Source organism: Trametes versicolor, assembly GCF_000271585.1.
Source record: "Trametes versicolor FP-101664 SS1 unplaced genomic scaffold TRAVEscaffold_3, whole genome shotgun sequence".
NCBI lineage: Eukaryota > Fungi > Basidiomycota > Agaricomycetes > Polyporales > Polyporaceae > Trametes > Trametes versicolor.
In genome coordinates this window covers 3,786,785-3,799,198 of record NW_007360323.1, presented here as the reverse complement: position 1 = coordinate 3,799,198, position 12,414 = coordinate 3,786,785, and the positions used below count along the sequence as shown (strand labels likewise).

At 57.7% G+C, this 12,414-nt stretch overlaps 3 protein-coding genes across 3 annotated transcripts; 2 read left to right on the top strand and 1 right to left on the bottom strand.

Annotated features, from left to right (window-relative positions):
- Positions 1 to 2,671: 2,671 nt before the first annotated feature.
- TRAVEDRAFT_116515 (uncharacterized protein) lies at positions 2,672 to 6,047 on the bottom strand (the record flags this gene model as incomplete). The annotated part of the gene is made up of 11 exons (XM_008037785.1): positions 2,672 to 2,789; positions 2,840 to 3,023; positions 3,072 to 3,560; positions 3,649 to 3,920; positions 3,971 to 4,088; positions 4,136 to 4,336; positions 4,410 to 4,822; positions 4,872 to 5,005; positions 5,058 to 5,223; positions 5,276 to 5,493; positions 5,541 to 6,047. 11 exons carry the CDS (start codon positions 6,045 to 6,047, stop codon positions 2,672 to 2,674), a joined length of 2,820 nt encoding a protein of 939 aa, XP_008035976.1.
- A 2,679-nt stretch (positions 6,048 to 8,726) lies between these two features.
- TRAVEDRAFT_115234 (uncharacterized protein) lies at positions 8,727 to 10,828 on the top strand (the record flags this gene model as incomplete). The annotated part of the gene is made up of 3 exons (XM_008037784.1): positions 8,727 to 9,677; positions 9,803 to 9,997; positions 10,058 to 10,828. 3 exons carry the CDS (start codon positions 8,727 to 8,729, stop codon positions 10,826 to 10,828), a joined length of 1,917 nt encoding a protein of 638 aa, XP_008035975.1.
- A 262-nt stretch (positions 10,829 to 11,090) lies between these two features.
- Positions 11,091 to 12,148, top strand: TRAVEDRAFT_45209 (uncharacterized protein; the record flags this gene model as incomplete). The annotated part of the gene is made up of 4 exons (XM_008036951.1): positions 11,091 to 11,387; positions 11,442 to 11,785; positions 11,837 to 11,959; positions 12,010 to 12,148. 4 exons carry the CDS (start codon positions 11,091 to 11,093, stop codon positions 12,146 to 12,148), a joined length of 903 nt encoding a protein of 300 aa, XP_008035142.1.
- Positions 12,149 to 12,414: the final 266 nt, after the last annotated feature.

Sequence of the window (12,414 nt, the reverse complement as noted above, 5' to 3'; positions counted from 1 at the left end):
GCACAGGCTCATCATCGAATTGCGTGCGCACACCTCGTCTCGTGGGAGCGATTAGAGCCTCACCATCGTCCGCCCCTGCGCTTCCAAACTCAGCTACGCCCAGATGGAGAAGGACAGTACATATCACATCCGGCATGCCTCGCGGAGACCGCGGGCTAAACACACCATCCCAGATGTCCTCCGTGCACGATGACGTTCGCGTCGGTGCACACTTGCGTGCACCCTGCACTGCATGCTCCTCTCATGCAGACGGCGGAACATCTTCGCTGCACACGATCTCGACTCGGAGTGTGCAACGGCCAGCCATGCCATGTGCGGTATGCATCGCAGGGCGGGCCGCCGCTGAGGTAGGCAAACCATCTCCGGCCTTTGCATTTTGTAATGCGAAAATGCGCCCAGAAGGCGCACGTCGGGCGGGACCCCCGCAGCTCTGAGCGGCGGCTCGAAGTGCAAGATGGCGCGACCGCAAAGTGTGTGTACTCACCAATTTGACTGTCCCCTCACCAGGCAAGTTCCTGTCCGACACCCTCGAGCTTGAGCTGTGCGAATCTGACATGAGGCTGCTGGTGCGTCAAGTGAGCTCAGGGAGCTGTGTGTGCGGCAGAGAGTGGGTCATCGAGCGAAATCAGATGGTGAGGGAGGAGATGGCCATGTACCTACTTAGTGAAGACTTGGTGGACAGATCCGGACAGAATGCCGGTGCGCCTACGTCGTGTGAACGCGCGAAAATTCTGGGGTAGTCTGATGCCTGTAGCGTGCACATTCCTGCTGTGAATCGACGGCTATGTCGTACTTCAGGGCTGATGGGCTTCTAATCGAGCTTTCCCTTCCAAGAAATTCAGTCAACTAGTCGATTGCATCCCTCAGGTGTCCATGACGAGTGTATCAGCTCATTCTCAAGTCCTCACTGAGCACAATAAAATGTAAGGGACTCCTGACTGATCACACCTCATGTAAAGCGCAGCAGACAGACTCTCAGGCATACCATGGCAACCTGACAGCGCCAAAATCACTCAAAAATGCAACCGAGCTCGCTACGGGCCAGCCGCTGCCCTGCAACCACGCTGTCCGGCTTTACGGAGCAGCGTAAGCAATTCCCACCCATCCCGGGCACAAAGAGCCACGCAGACATCCTCGACATGCACGAGAATGCGTGCCATGCTCGTCGGGAGCGCAGGGAGGGGCGGAAGGACAGTCTTCAGTTGCGGTGCTGTGAGATTGACAGGAATGCACGTACCTGTTGCACGCCGACCGGAATTCGCATACCTGGTGATACCGCACCCGCTGAGGCCCGCGCATTGCTGTGCCCCTCTCTGTGCCGCTTGGAACCACGCTGAGCAGCCGAAATTGTGTACGAGTCACACCATGCGGGATCCGAACCGAAGCACCAACCAAAAGGCAACACCGAACTGTTCGGATACACAGATCTACAGCAGGGTCATTCGACCACGAGATCGCCGGCGAACCACACATTGCTGCCGCAACGTGAAGAAGGCATGCAGTCGAGGGGACACACATTGTTCTCTGGTAGGAGGGATTCCAGTCCGTGTATCTCCGATAGCTAGGAATGCATTCTGAACAGCAAGAATGCAACATCTTCAGTATAGGGGTTGCAACCCCCATGCCAATTAGGCACACCGGACTTGACACCGGGCCAAGTCCGGGCGCTTAATTGTTTGAGATCGGTCTTCCCCAGTGGGCAAAGAGACGCGCTGCGATACATGCATTAAAATAAAGTGGACCACGCGGATTCGAACAACCGGCTTTGCTACAAAGCGAAGCGAGCGATGCCGTTCAGCTATGAGAGCCTGCATACATCCATCGGAGTACACGTCTACACACTGTTGTTACTCTCCCTCCTACGCAAATTCGTCGACGCCGGCTTGACACCGCGCGTCGACGCCCCGGACTTGACACCGCGCGTCGACGCCCCGGACTTGACACCGCGCGTCGACGCCCCGGACTTGACACCGCAAACTGACTGCCACAACGTCGGAAGCTGCTGTGCGCGCGGACGTCTCCTGGGGCCGCGGCACTCGCGCGGGCTCAATACTGGCTCGGGTGCGGTTCCGACCTGCGCCGCTCCTTGCCCTTGCTTTGGTAGCCAGCGTCGAGCTCGCTGCTCGCTCTTCGGGATTGACCGCCTGACCTGGATCGCGTGCACCTATGAGCGCGACGCGTAGATACAGCACTCCCATAATCGGACGTCCCTCCACCGCGTGAAGGTCAAGCACGCGGGTCAAGCAGGAGACGCTGCTCTGCCCGAAGCACTCCCCCCTTCGTGTTTCTTCTCTCCTCGCAGTAGCGGCACCGAGACCGCGCGCACTCACATTCGGATGCCGCCTACCTCGGAACGGAACCTCTGAGGCACGCGACCCTTCCAGGCCCGCGTTGCGTCCGTCACGACCACGCGTGCGCGAAGCAGGCACTATCGCTACATAGACATCGGCGATCCTGTCTTCCGGTGTTTGCCTTAGTCGCCGATGGTACCTTAAAGTTAATATACACCCCCTCACATGCCTGCCTCTTGTCCGTGCTGCCGGTGTGTGGTCTAAGTCCTGTTCGGCGTCGCCCACTATTATAAGTAATCTAGTGGACAGCTGCGTCCGAATTGCGACCCACACACCCTAAGTATCCACTAGTCAACCTCCTCCGATAACCCGACGCTCTGTCAATGAACGGTCATCACATGCGCCACACTCAAACTGTTCAGCTCGCGCACCTGGACTATATCCCCCGGAAACCGCGCGCGCGCATCTTTCATCAGGCGCTCGTACCGGTGCGCTTGTCTGTCTAGACGTTCCAGCCAGTCCGTCGGGACATCACCACGTTTACGTACCTGCGACTATACACCGCCGCACCTGCCCGATGTTCCCCCTCCGCCTCGGTGGCTCTCGTTAACCATACACGCTCCTCGTTCTCGAAGAAGCGGAGGCAACGGAACATCTCCTCACGGACAATGTGCAATTCCTCCTGCCATCGAGCCATGGCTGCGCGCCGGCGGAACCAGAGTGGACGTGATTCTGTCTGACATCAGCCGAGATATCCCTCACGTAGGCGAGATGACTCACTCTGTAGCATGAATTCATGAATCTCCTCATTCGGTTGGTCTTGAATATACGCCATGTCCTCCCAGAGCCAACTCAGCTGCTGTCTGCTTTGCCCGCGACGATGCTGCTCTGGGGTGATAACGAAGGGCTTCGCGTCCTCGTCCGTGAGCACCTGATACGTACTATCATCCTCCGGCATGCCCAGAACGCGCAAAATGCGGCGCACGCGACGATACTCTTCCTTAGCGCGCCGTCCGATCGAGATCTCCGTAGCTGCCATGCCCTTGATTCGGTTGCCGTGAGTCTGACCAGTGCCTTGTTGTTTGAGGTCTTGTAAGCTGTAGAGCGCCGTGAGGTGTGTGCGCAAAGTCCTGAGCGTGTCGTTTGCTTGCCCTTCACGCAGTTTGCGTTCGATCTGGACCACCTCCGCAACATCCTTATGTTCGCGGACCCTGACGTGGTACATCGAAGGTAGATCGACTCGGACGCCATCGAGATCGTCAATGAGCCCTTGCAGGACCGCATCGTCAAGTAGTTTGACTGAAATTGTTGTCCGATGTCAGCTGCGCGTTATACAGACGAGTCCCAACCTCCATACCTTTCGCGGGCTTCTTCTGTCCGGGTACGCCGTTCGCGTCGTCATCGCTGCATAGCGGGAATGAGGCTGGAAGGGTGACGGGGAGCCCACCGGGTCCGGACTCGACACGAACGGAATCTGCGGCAGCAGAGAGAAGTGGAGCGACGTGGATGTCGAACTCGCCTGCATACTTCTGGGACTTTCGGCTCAATGCCAGTACCCTTTTACTCAGGGCATTCACCGCGCGAGACTTGGTGGGATCGGCTCCTTGCACCGCCTCAACGACAATCAACCTACACGAGAGATCAGCTTCCGGTTCAAATGTACGGTGATGTGAACTCACTTTTCCCGCTCGACGTCCATCATTCCTTGTATTGCCGCGACAATGCCGACTCCCTGAACGTGCGACTTCGCCCCGCACTCTTCAGCAAGCAGGGACGAGATGGCCTCCTCGGAAAGGGCTGATCGCAGTGAGCAGTAGTCGCACGGGTACGTCAACTCTACTCACCTGCATCTGCCGGAGGGCTGTACGGGTTGTCCAGGTCCTTGTGGTTGTTGATGTCGATGACCTTGCCAAGCCATTCGGCCTCCGCAGCGCGCCATGTACTGAGCAAGCTGTCCGGGATCTTGCTTTCCAGTTTTCGGAGGGTCTCAGTCGTTTCCGCCAAGAACTTTGTCGCATCTTTCCACCTGTCGAAGAGGCTTCGGCCTGTCCGAGGCCCATCAGTAATCGTGACGGCCTAACAGCCCGAATGGCTCACCTAGGTGCCCGAATGGCTCACCTAGGTCATGCACGCGCCTCACGTTGAGATCGGAGTACTGATCGTTCAACACGTCTTGTCGATGTCCGGGGGTCATTTCTTTGGTCCGAAGCGCCAGATCGTTAGTCGCAGCCCACACTCGCTCCATTCCCTCGCCCTCGTATCGGCCGGCGCCGGGATGAAACTCGGGAGACTGCTTGACCCGACACTCTGGCTTGTGCGCGTTGACGTGCCACCCGCCAACATAGCCTTGCAGGCGCGGAATGTCCAGTGACTTGATCGACGGCAGGCTGGGACAGCGCTCCTTCCATTTCAATATACGCTGATTGAAGTTGATCAGGTACTGGCAGCTGATATCGTACGATTGTTTCAAGAGGCGCAGGCCTACGAAAGGTTGGATACCGGAGACTACCGCGAAGTCCACATAGAGGTATCTAGCACCAGTCAGACATGTACACAGAACGGCGTCGGCATGGTACTTACTGTTCCGCCTTCGTCAAGTCGACGATACCGCGTGCCATCATGAACATGTGACGACATGCAAGGGCGACGATGCCCGAGACCTTTCCTGTGTGTCCTGTGTAGCCCATCGCTCCGAACTTGTGGCACGACGAAGCCTACAGTTCTTATCAGCTTCGTTGACAACCATTCGCAATCGAACAGACATACCTCAACGTCGGGAGTGCCCATGTCGTCCAGATACTGATTGAAGTCCTTGTTGTTGCTGAAGTACGCGGCGCCCTCTGTCATGGGCACATCGTTCTTGTCCATCGGTTTAGCGCGAAGGCTTTGGCGGAAGTTACCGTCGATGGAGTAGAACAGAGCGTCCACGTAGCTGCGCAAGGACGTTAGCATGCTCAGCCATTAAGTCAGTCGCACTACCTTACCCGAATGTCGGATCCCTGGTCTCCCAGCCCGGTCGCATGTTCTTCTCAGGATGAGGGCAGCACGGGCATAGCACCGCGAGAGACCCGGCCTTCAGGCTGTCTTGAGCCACAGAGGCTTTGCCAGGTGACTTCTGTCCGTGAGGCGCCTGCCCGGATCGTTTACACTGCCGCAGGAACGTGAATTCCCTAGCTGCTGTGTTGAGCTCCCTGTATCGATCCTGTGCGCGATGAGCAGACGAAACGTCTCTGCGAAAGCATTACTCACTGGAACCGAGTCTGGCGATATGTTGTCCGTAGTCCGCTTGATGTACTTGTAGTAATCTTCCGCGCTACAGTGTGTTTGTAGCGATAGCAGGTGGTATGAGCGCATCAGGCCCATCGTGAAGGCCGTGCAAGGTTCCTTCCACGAGGCGGGGAAGAACCCATGCTCGAGCAGTTGGTAGGGCTCCGGAACTAGGAGCTTGTTCGAGTTCAGGTTTTCAGTACATTCGCAAAACACGAATGGCATGGTCGTCACGCCGTTCTCGTGCACAAACACCATCTCGCGAGCCGGTCGAGTCACCTGTGGGCAAGGTTTGTCGTGTCGCCCGCCATACAGTCTCACGCCGAGGTCCGCCAAAGAGATTGTCTCCCAGAACCCGTTGCCTGCGTGCCACCGCCAGATCCTATGGAAGGGCATGGCCCGGTGGCTCTGGAGAATGCACTCCTGGCAGAGATGCGGCCTAGCGAGGCAGTCCATGCACCGCAGGCGGTCTCTTCCAGGTCCAGGCATTGGGAGAGGAGAACGGCACATGGCGCACCCGTCCCCGTCCGATCGCGGCGGCCCCTCCATCTCGAAGATCGTCTCATGCACGCGCACAGCGTGGTCAAGAAACAGGTCGCATCGCGTGGATGGTTGCTAAATGTCGTTAGAGAGCGCAGACGAGATGGATCATTGTAACTCACAATAGTATTGTTCGCCTTCGCCTTCTTCTTCTTCTGCTTCCCCCCCTCCTTCGATTTCGTCACATCCACCGTCGGTTCCTCCGAGGCCGCATGCGCATCGTTGTCTTCAGGTGGTAGCGTGTCTCCCGGTTGAACGTCGACATGGGAGTCGCCGAGACAGACACACGGGTCTGACACATTCGACGACTGAGGCAAAGGCGGAGGGGGAGATTGCTGCAACGGCAACGTTGACGTGCCATCGTTTGACGTCGCAGGGCGGGGGTTCAAAGGCACGAGCCGCATTCTGGGTATTTTCTGGGGAGGGGCCTGTTCATCGTCGATGTCGTCGAGGATCGCATCGGTCGACCATTCTTCGTTCGCATTTTGCCCCTTGCGCTTCCTCGCCTTCGTGGGCTTCAGACGACCTCTCATGGCCTTCGGGGGTGACCGCCAGACCTAGATGAAGTGGGCGAAGCAAGGTTCGGAGGCGTTGCAAATCCGCGCGGAGGGCGCCGCTCGTACATCGAATCTTTGCGTGTGACGATATCAAAATCAAGTCCTCCTCCATCGATCGACCGCCCCAGACGCATCCCTATAGTCATGTAGCTCTCCGAATGCATGCGATAAGTACATACTACGATACATGCGACTCGCGATGTCCATTGTCTGTACCCCTCTAACACGCATTTGCTCCGCTCTACCTGCAGATGTATACCCGTATTCTAATGAATGGCGTTCAAACGAGAAGGGGAGTCCAGAGAATGCGACGTGCGATAAGGGTCGCCGACGTGTTTCGTCCAGGACGTCTGAGCTTGCCCATACTGCGTGAAAGTTTGACGAAATCTGCGTCGACACCCGGTGGAGGCCGGACCTTCGGGTCGCGGCGGGTGAAATCGGGTCAGCGCGGTTAAACACAATGGTCTCGGAGGCACATACTCAACGAAAGCATGAGCGGCCGCGGATGCATATCCACGTTCAGATCGACCGACGATCTAGCGCCCGATCGGGAGGTTGTGGGGTCACCGTTCATCCAGCGTTGCCCCGCCACCGTGCCTGTATTCATCGGAGAGCTATGTTAGCAGCCTTCGACGCCAGGAGGGGTACGCACCACGTATGACGGGCAGACACGGTACCCTACTGTCCTTCCTTCGTGTTAGGACGTGAAGACGTCGCGCAGCGATGTGAGCCGTTCTCTCCAGACACAGCGGACAGGTTGTGATGTCAACAAAGAGTGGCGTCGAGACTGAGTATGGCATAGGACAGGTAGTACAACAGTAATGGACGGTCTTCGAGCTAGAGAAGTTTGGTCGATCGAGGGTCGGAGGCATTGATAATGGCTAGGCCAATATCATGGAATCCCAGACGAGCTATAGAGCATGCAACGGCGCATAGGGCCGGCACAACTCTAGGGAGCTCGTCCAGAGGTGGGACGAGGTAGAGGGTAGAGGGCACTGGTGGTGGGCACCGCGAGAGCACTGTGACGGGAGTGGACTTAGCCGATTTCGAGCGACACTGTTGGAGCGGCGACCAAAAGTGAGCTGATTGGTATTAGTCCAGATTACTGGCACACCCGTTATCCCACCTACTTTCGAGGTAAACACAGCAAGTAACGCAGCCGAAAGCCAGTAAGTAGAGAACAGTCACGACCGCCTGGCGCCGAGCTGGGAACTTTGACGTGTTGCTCGCTTTAGTTCTGAGCATCACCCACCACCTCCCCACTTCCTCGCCTTCTCGCCTCCTCGCTACGATAACAACCCCTCCCCTTCCACCATTGTGTCGTCCACTGGAAAATCGGGCGAGCTATAAGCTGGACCTGATCTACTGGTGACGGTGCAATTATCTGGGAAGCTTGCATTGGCTCTATAGCCAGGCCAAGCCACCAGTCCGACACCTACCTCCCGCAAGACTCGACTCGCCAGCTCTCGTCCGCCCGCTTCTCATTTCGCGTGCAATCGTTCGCTACCGTGGTGCCCCTTGTCCATTCATACTATCCTGAACGCCGCGTAAGTCGATTAAACCTCGCGAGTTATACGTGCCTGCTGGTGATTGTCATTCCACGCGTTCTCATAGCCCCGTCACGCAAGATCTAGTATAAAAAGTAGTAAGTCGTTTCGCTGCTGTGTATGGCTACGTTTGCATCAAATAACATTCACAGATCTGTCTCAATGTCGTCAAGCGAGCCCTCGCAACCGTCGAAAACTTCGTCCATGTTCATACGGCGTAGAGTCGTTGCCCCGCCTCCTGCGACGGTCCCTGCGTCGACGGCCGATCCCGATGGCAGCGTCCCTCTCCCGGAAGACGCTGGTACAACACAGGGCGGTGTCGGCGAGAGTGGTCCCGCCGCGAACGAGGTCGCCGAGGTCACCGTTGAACCGGTCGATCGCATCACGGTGCTGAAGGTGAACATGCGCGGCGCCGGTGAGTTCCAAATCGATACTTCATTGTGGGTGGCTTGACTTACATGCAGGCAGTCCCGAAGGTTACGCACCCGTACGGTGGCATAGGGTCTCAAGACGGCTTCACCACGATGTGTGTCACCACGCCAAATCAGGACTTCATACCCGAGTATCCTGTGGAGCGCACCATGATCAAGACATATGCGGACGGCCGATGGGGAGTGCACGAGTACTCACGGTGGCCCCAGCTGTTGGTCGACGGAATGTGGCATATCGCCTGTATTCCTCGACGTGACTGGGGGCTGCGGAACGGCCTCAGAGAAGTCCTGTGGCGCTCCTTGAAGACCTCCGACTGGAAGGAAGATCCTACGGCCGTCGTCGCGGAACTGGGCTTCATCGAGAAGACCGTCGTGGATGACCTCGCTAAAGCCGCCGAGACGAGCATCGCGAGGTATCAGGCCATCGAGGGTGTTCCTTCGCATCGGATGGAGTACGGACTTCAGTTGATTGTTGTGCTCCGCCAGTGCATGGACCGCCTCAAGCTGCTGGCATCTGGCCCGGCCACCGCCGTAGCCGTCGCTGCACATGTGCAGAGGCTAGCTTTGGAGCTGGCAGGGTTGACGACTTACCTCACGGTCGTTTTACCTCGACTCGAAAGTCACGACGACTACAAGTTGTCGTTGCTGGAAGTCATCGGCGCATTCGTGAAGGAAGGGACCGCGGCAGCCACCTGCGTTCGCCTCGGCCTCCCCGTTTTCTTTCTCCAACCCCTCACCCGGCACATCAAGGTGTGGCAGGTTGTGTCTGTGACGCGGGCTTCGTTCGAGTTGTCCGAGACGGACAGCAGCCAGCCTATTCTGCACAGGCCAAGGGAGTTTGCGGGGATGATGAACCTTACGGGGAACTGGACGGCTCACATGGTTGTGCGGATCAGTCGGGACCTCTGTTCCTCCACTTTGCCGGAAATGTCCGCACCCACAGCGTCGGCGAGCGGGGAGGCATCCCCGGAGGCCAAACGACCCCGCGCTGAGTCGTCTCAGATGGCCGGCAAGCAACTCGCCATGCCTGTTCGCACTCGGCCTGTTGGAAAACCAGGAGGTTCGGCTGGAAGTAAAAAGGGTCATAGAGGAGGACACAAGAATCAGGCACGTACAGTCTGCTTCGCTTTTGTACACGTGGCGCTAACCCCGTTTTGGTTTGATAGCAGGAGTCTGCCTCGCCCGGAGCGCTGGAACGTCCCATAACCTCAGCGGGAGGAGCTCACCCTTCGCGCGAATACATGCGATCTCCATTCTGCTCTCTCCCTTTTGTTTGGGTCCGAGCCCTAGTGGAGGCCGGCACGTTGCCCCAGCCGCCTGGATCGATCGTCTACTTCTTTCCCCCGCCGTTCTTACTCGACACTGTGTCTACTCTGGCACCGGCGCCTGACGGCTGGGATTCTCAAACGGTCCGCCAAGATGAGAAGGTTCACCGGTACTTGCACAATCTCGTCCGCATCCGCTCCTTCTGCCGCCTGCGCCTATTCGACCCTACGCGTGACGGCCGCCCGCTCTCCGTGGCCGATTGGCGCAACGCGCTGTGGGGCGATTATGTGGTGAAGGATCAGCCCGTAGTCACCACGACAATCGCTGATAAGAAGCGTTGCAAGCGACGGTACGAGGAGAAGAACGCGGTCTCTCGGCTGTTCGGGCGGGACGGCTCGTTGAGGTCCTACCGCGAAGACGATGCATTCCTTCTGGGGGACATTGAGGTCACCAGAAGTGTGGCGTGTTCAGACCGGCGCGTGCGCTCCCTGCTTCTGTGGGAGTCGCACGAGCTCAACTTCCGGTGCGAGCTGGTCGCCCTCGATCGGGCGCTTCTTCCCCGCACGGGCTGGCCTGCCTTCAGCCAATGGCAACGAGAAGCTCGGCTCTCCGGTGTTTGGGGAAGCAACTCCGGGGTGCTGAGTGTGTTGCCGGAGGTTCCGGGCGATCACGAAAAGTTCCAGTGGCGTACGTCGTCGTCGCCAGACTGGCGGGACTATCTGAGTGCCATGCGGGCCCTCCTGGCAGTCATGGCGCGCTGGCCAGACCTCCCCAGCGTCCTGCAGGACCTGCCCGTCAAGGAGGAACTTTGGACCGAGGATCACTTCGAGCAGGCCCAGTCGGAAGCAACCCGATTCTACACGAAGACGTTCGTTCGCCACTTCCACCGCCTCCCCACCGTCCCCATCCCATATCCCGGGCAGTTGTAGACGATACTGTAGTTATTTAGCTAGCGTTGTACATGTATATGTCTTTGCGATGGTTTACTGACAATGTGGTAGCATCTGTGTACTGAGGAGCTAGAATGTCTTGCGGCGGGCCGAAGCGTATGCCTGATGCGGTGTCCGCACATGCCTAGTCGGGACCTGCGTACTCCAATTCTCGTTGTGTTGACCTGTCACCTCTGTCCGTGCGCCGCCCCCCGTCCTACTTCCTGCTGTCCTCTCCCGCCCGCTGTCCTCGTCCTTCGCTATGGGGAAGCAAGATGAGGACCTCCGGGACCCCGAGAAGGAGTGGCTCGAAGTGCAGTTCAAGCGTGCTGACGTGCAGGCTAAGCTGGCCGGCGAATCCAACAGCATTCTGAAGGATGTGACACGCCTTATATATCCTGACTACCTAACTGTATTTTCAGGTCCTCTGGAGGCGGAAACGGAGGCAGCGTTCAAGCGACGGCTGAAGAATGCTAAGAAGGAGAAAAAGGGGAGCATGTTCCGTCGGCCGGCGGAGGAGCTCGACGAAGTTGAAGAACGCAAGTCCAAACGGTTCAACGTACGTGGGGTTGTTATTTGACGAGGCTTGTGAAAGATGACAACTTCGTGTTAGGTTCTGAAGGAGTGGTTCAAAAGGCGACGTCGTAGAGAGAAGGAAAATGGCAAGGAAAGCGCTCCTCTGCCTCCCGTGCCGCCGCTTACTCCACAGCGTCGCGGACGACGCAAGGGAGGGTTGGATATGTACATTGCAAGCCCTGCCGGGAAGAAGCTCCGTGCCACGACATCCAGCGACTGGGCCGGGCCAGGAAAGCACCGTCAGAAGCTCGCGCAAGCGTTTCACGATCTGCACCCGGACAGTCAAGCCGATTTCGATGGACAGGCTCGTGCGAAGAACGCCGAACTTCTCGCCGAGGAACTCGATGAAGCAGGAAGTTCGGAAGAAATACTGAGAGTGTTGTAAGTGGATGTTAACTGGCACGGCTTGCCGTACACTCACTGCTTTTTCAGGAAGGTACCTGGCGTGCGGGATTGGTTCCAAGGTATCATGGAACATCTCCGCGAAGAGGTGGAATGGATAGGTGGAGTTCTTGTGGGCGGACCCGACGAGAACGGGGAGATCAAGTTGGTGAAGTATGTGAGATGCGCATCCTCTGTAATTTCGCACTAACGACGTGCACTAGTGCCTCTAATGGGCGTGATGCGAAAGACCGCGACTACTTTGGCGCCCTCGCAGAGGAGATAGGGTGGAATCGCAAGGTTCTCATGACGTGGAGCCTTAGCTGGTTCCAACGTGCATTCACAGGTATGTACGATAGCTAGAGGAGGACTCCCTTATTGACTGCGATCTAGGTCCAGTTCAAATGCCTCGTGAGATGTCGATAGAGTCAGATGCGACCGTCAGACCGCCCGAAACGCCAACCGCCGGCCGCTCGCGCAGAAGCTCATCTCCGGCTTTCGCGGAGACGACCAACGAGTTGCCAAATCCGTTCACAGACCTGCCTAACGAGGGTAGTGCGAACGGCAACGTGGCCGAGCTGCCGGCCAGCGAGCCGCCCGCCGCGCCGCCGCCCTCATCGCCTGCGCCG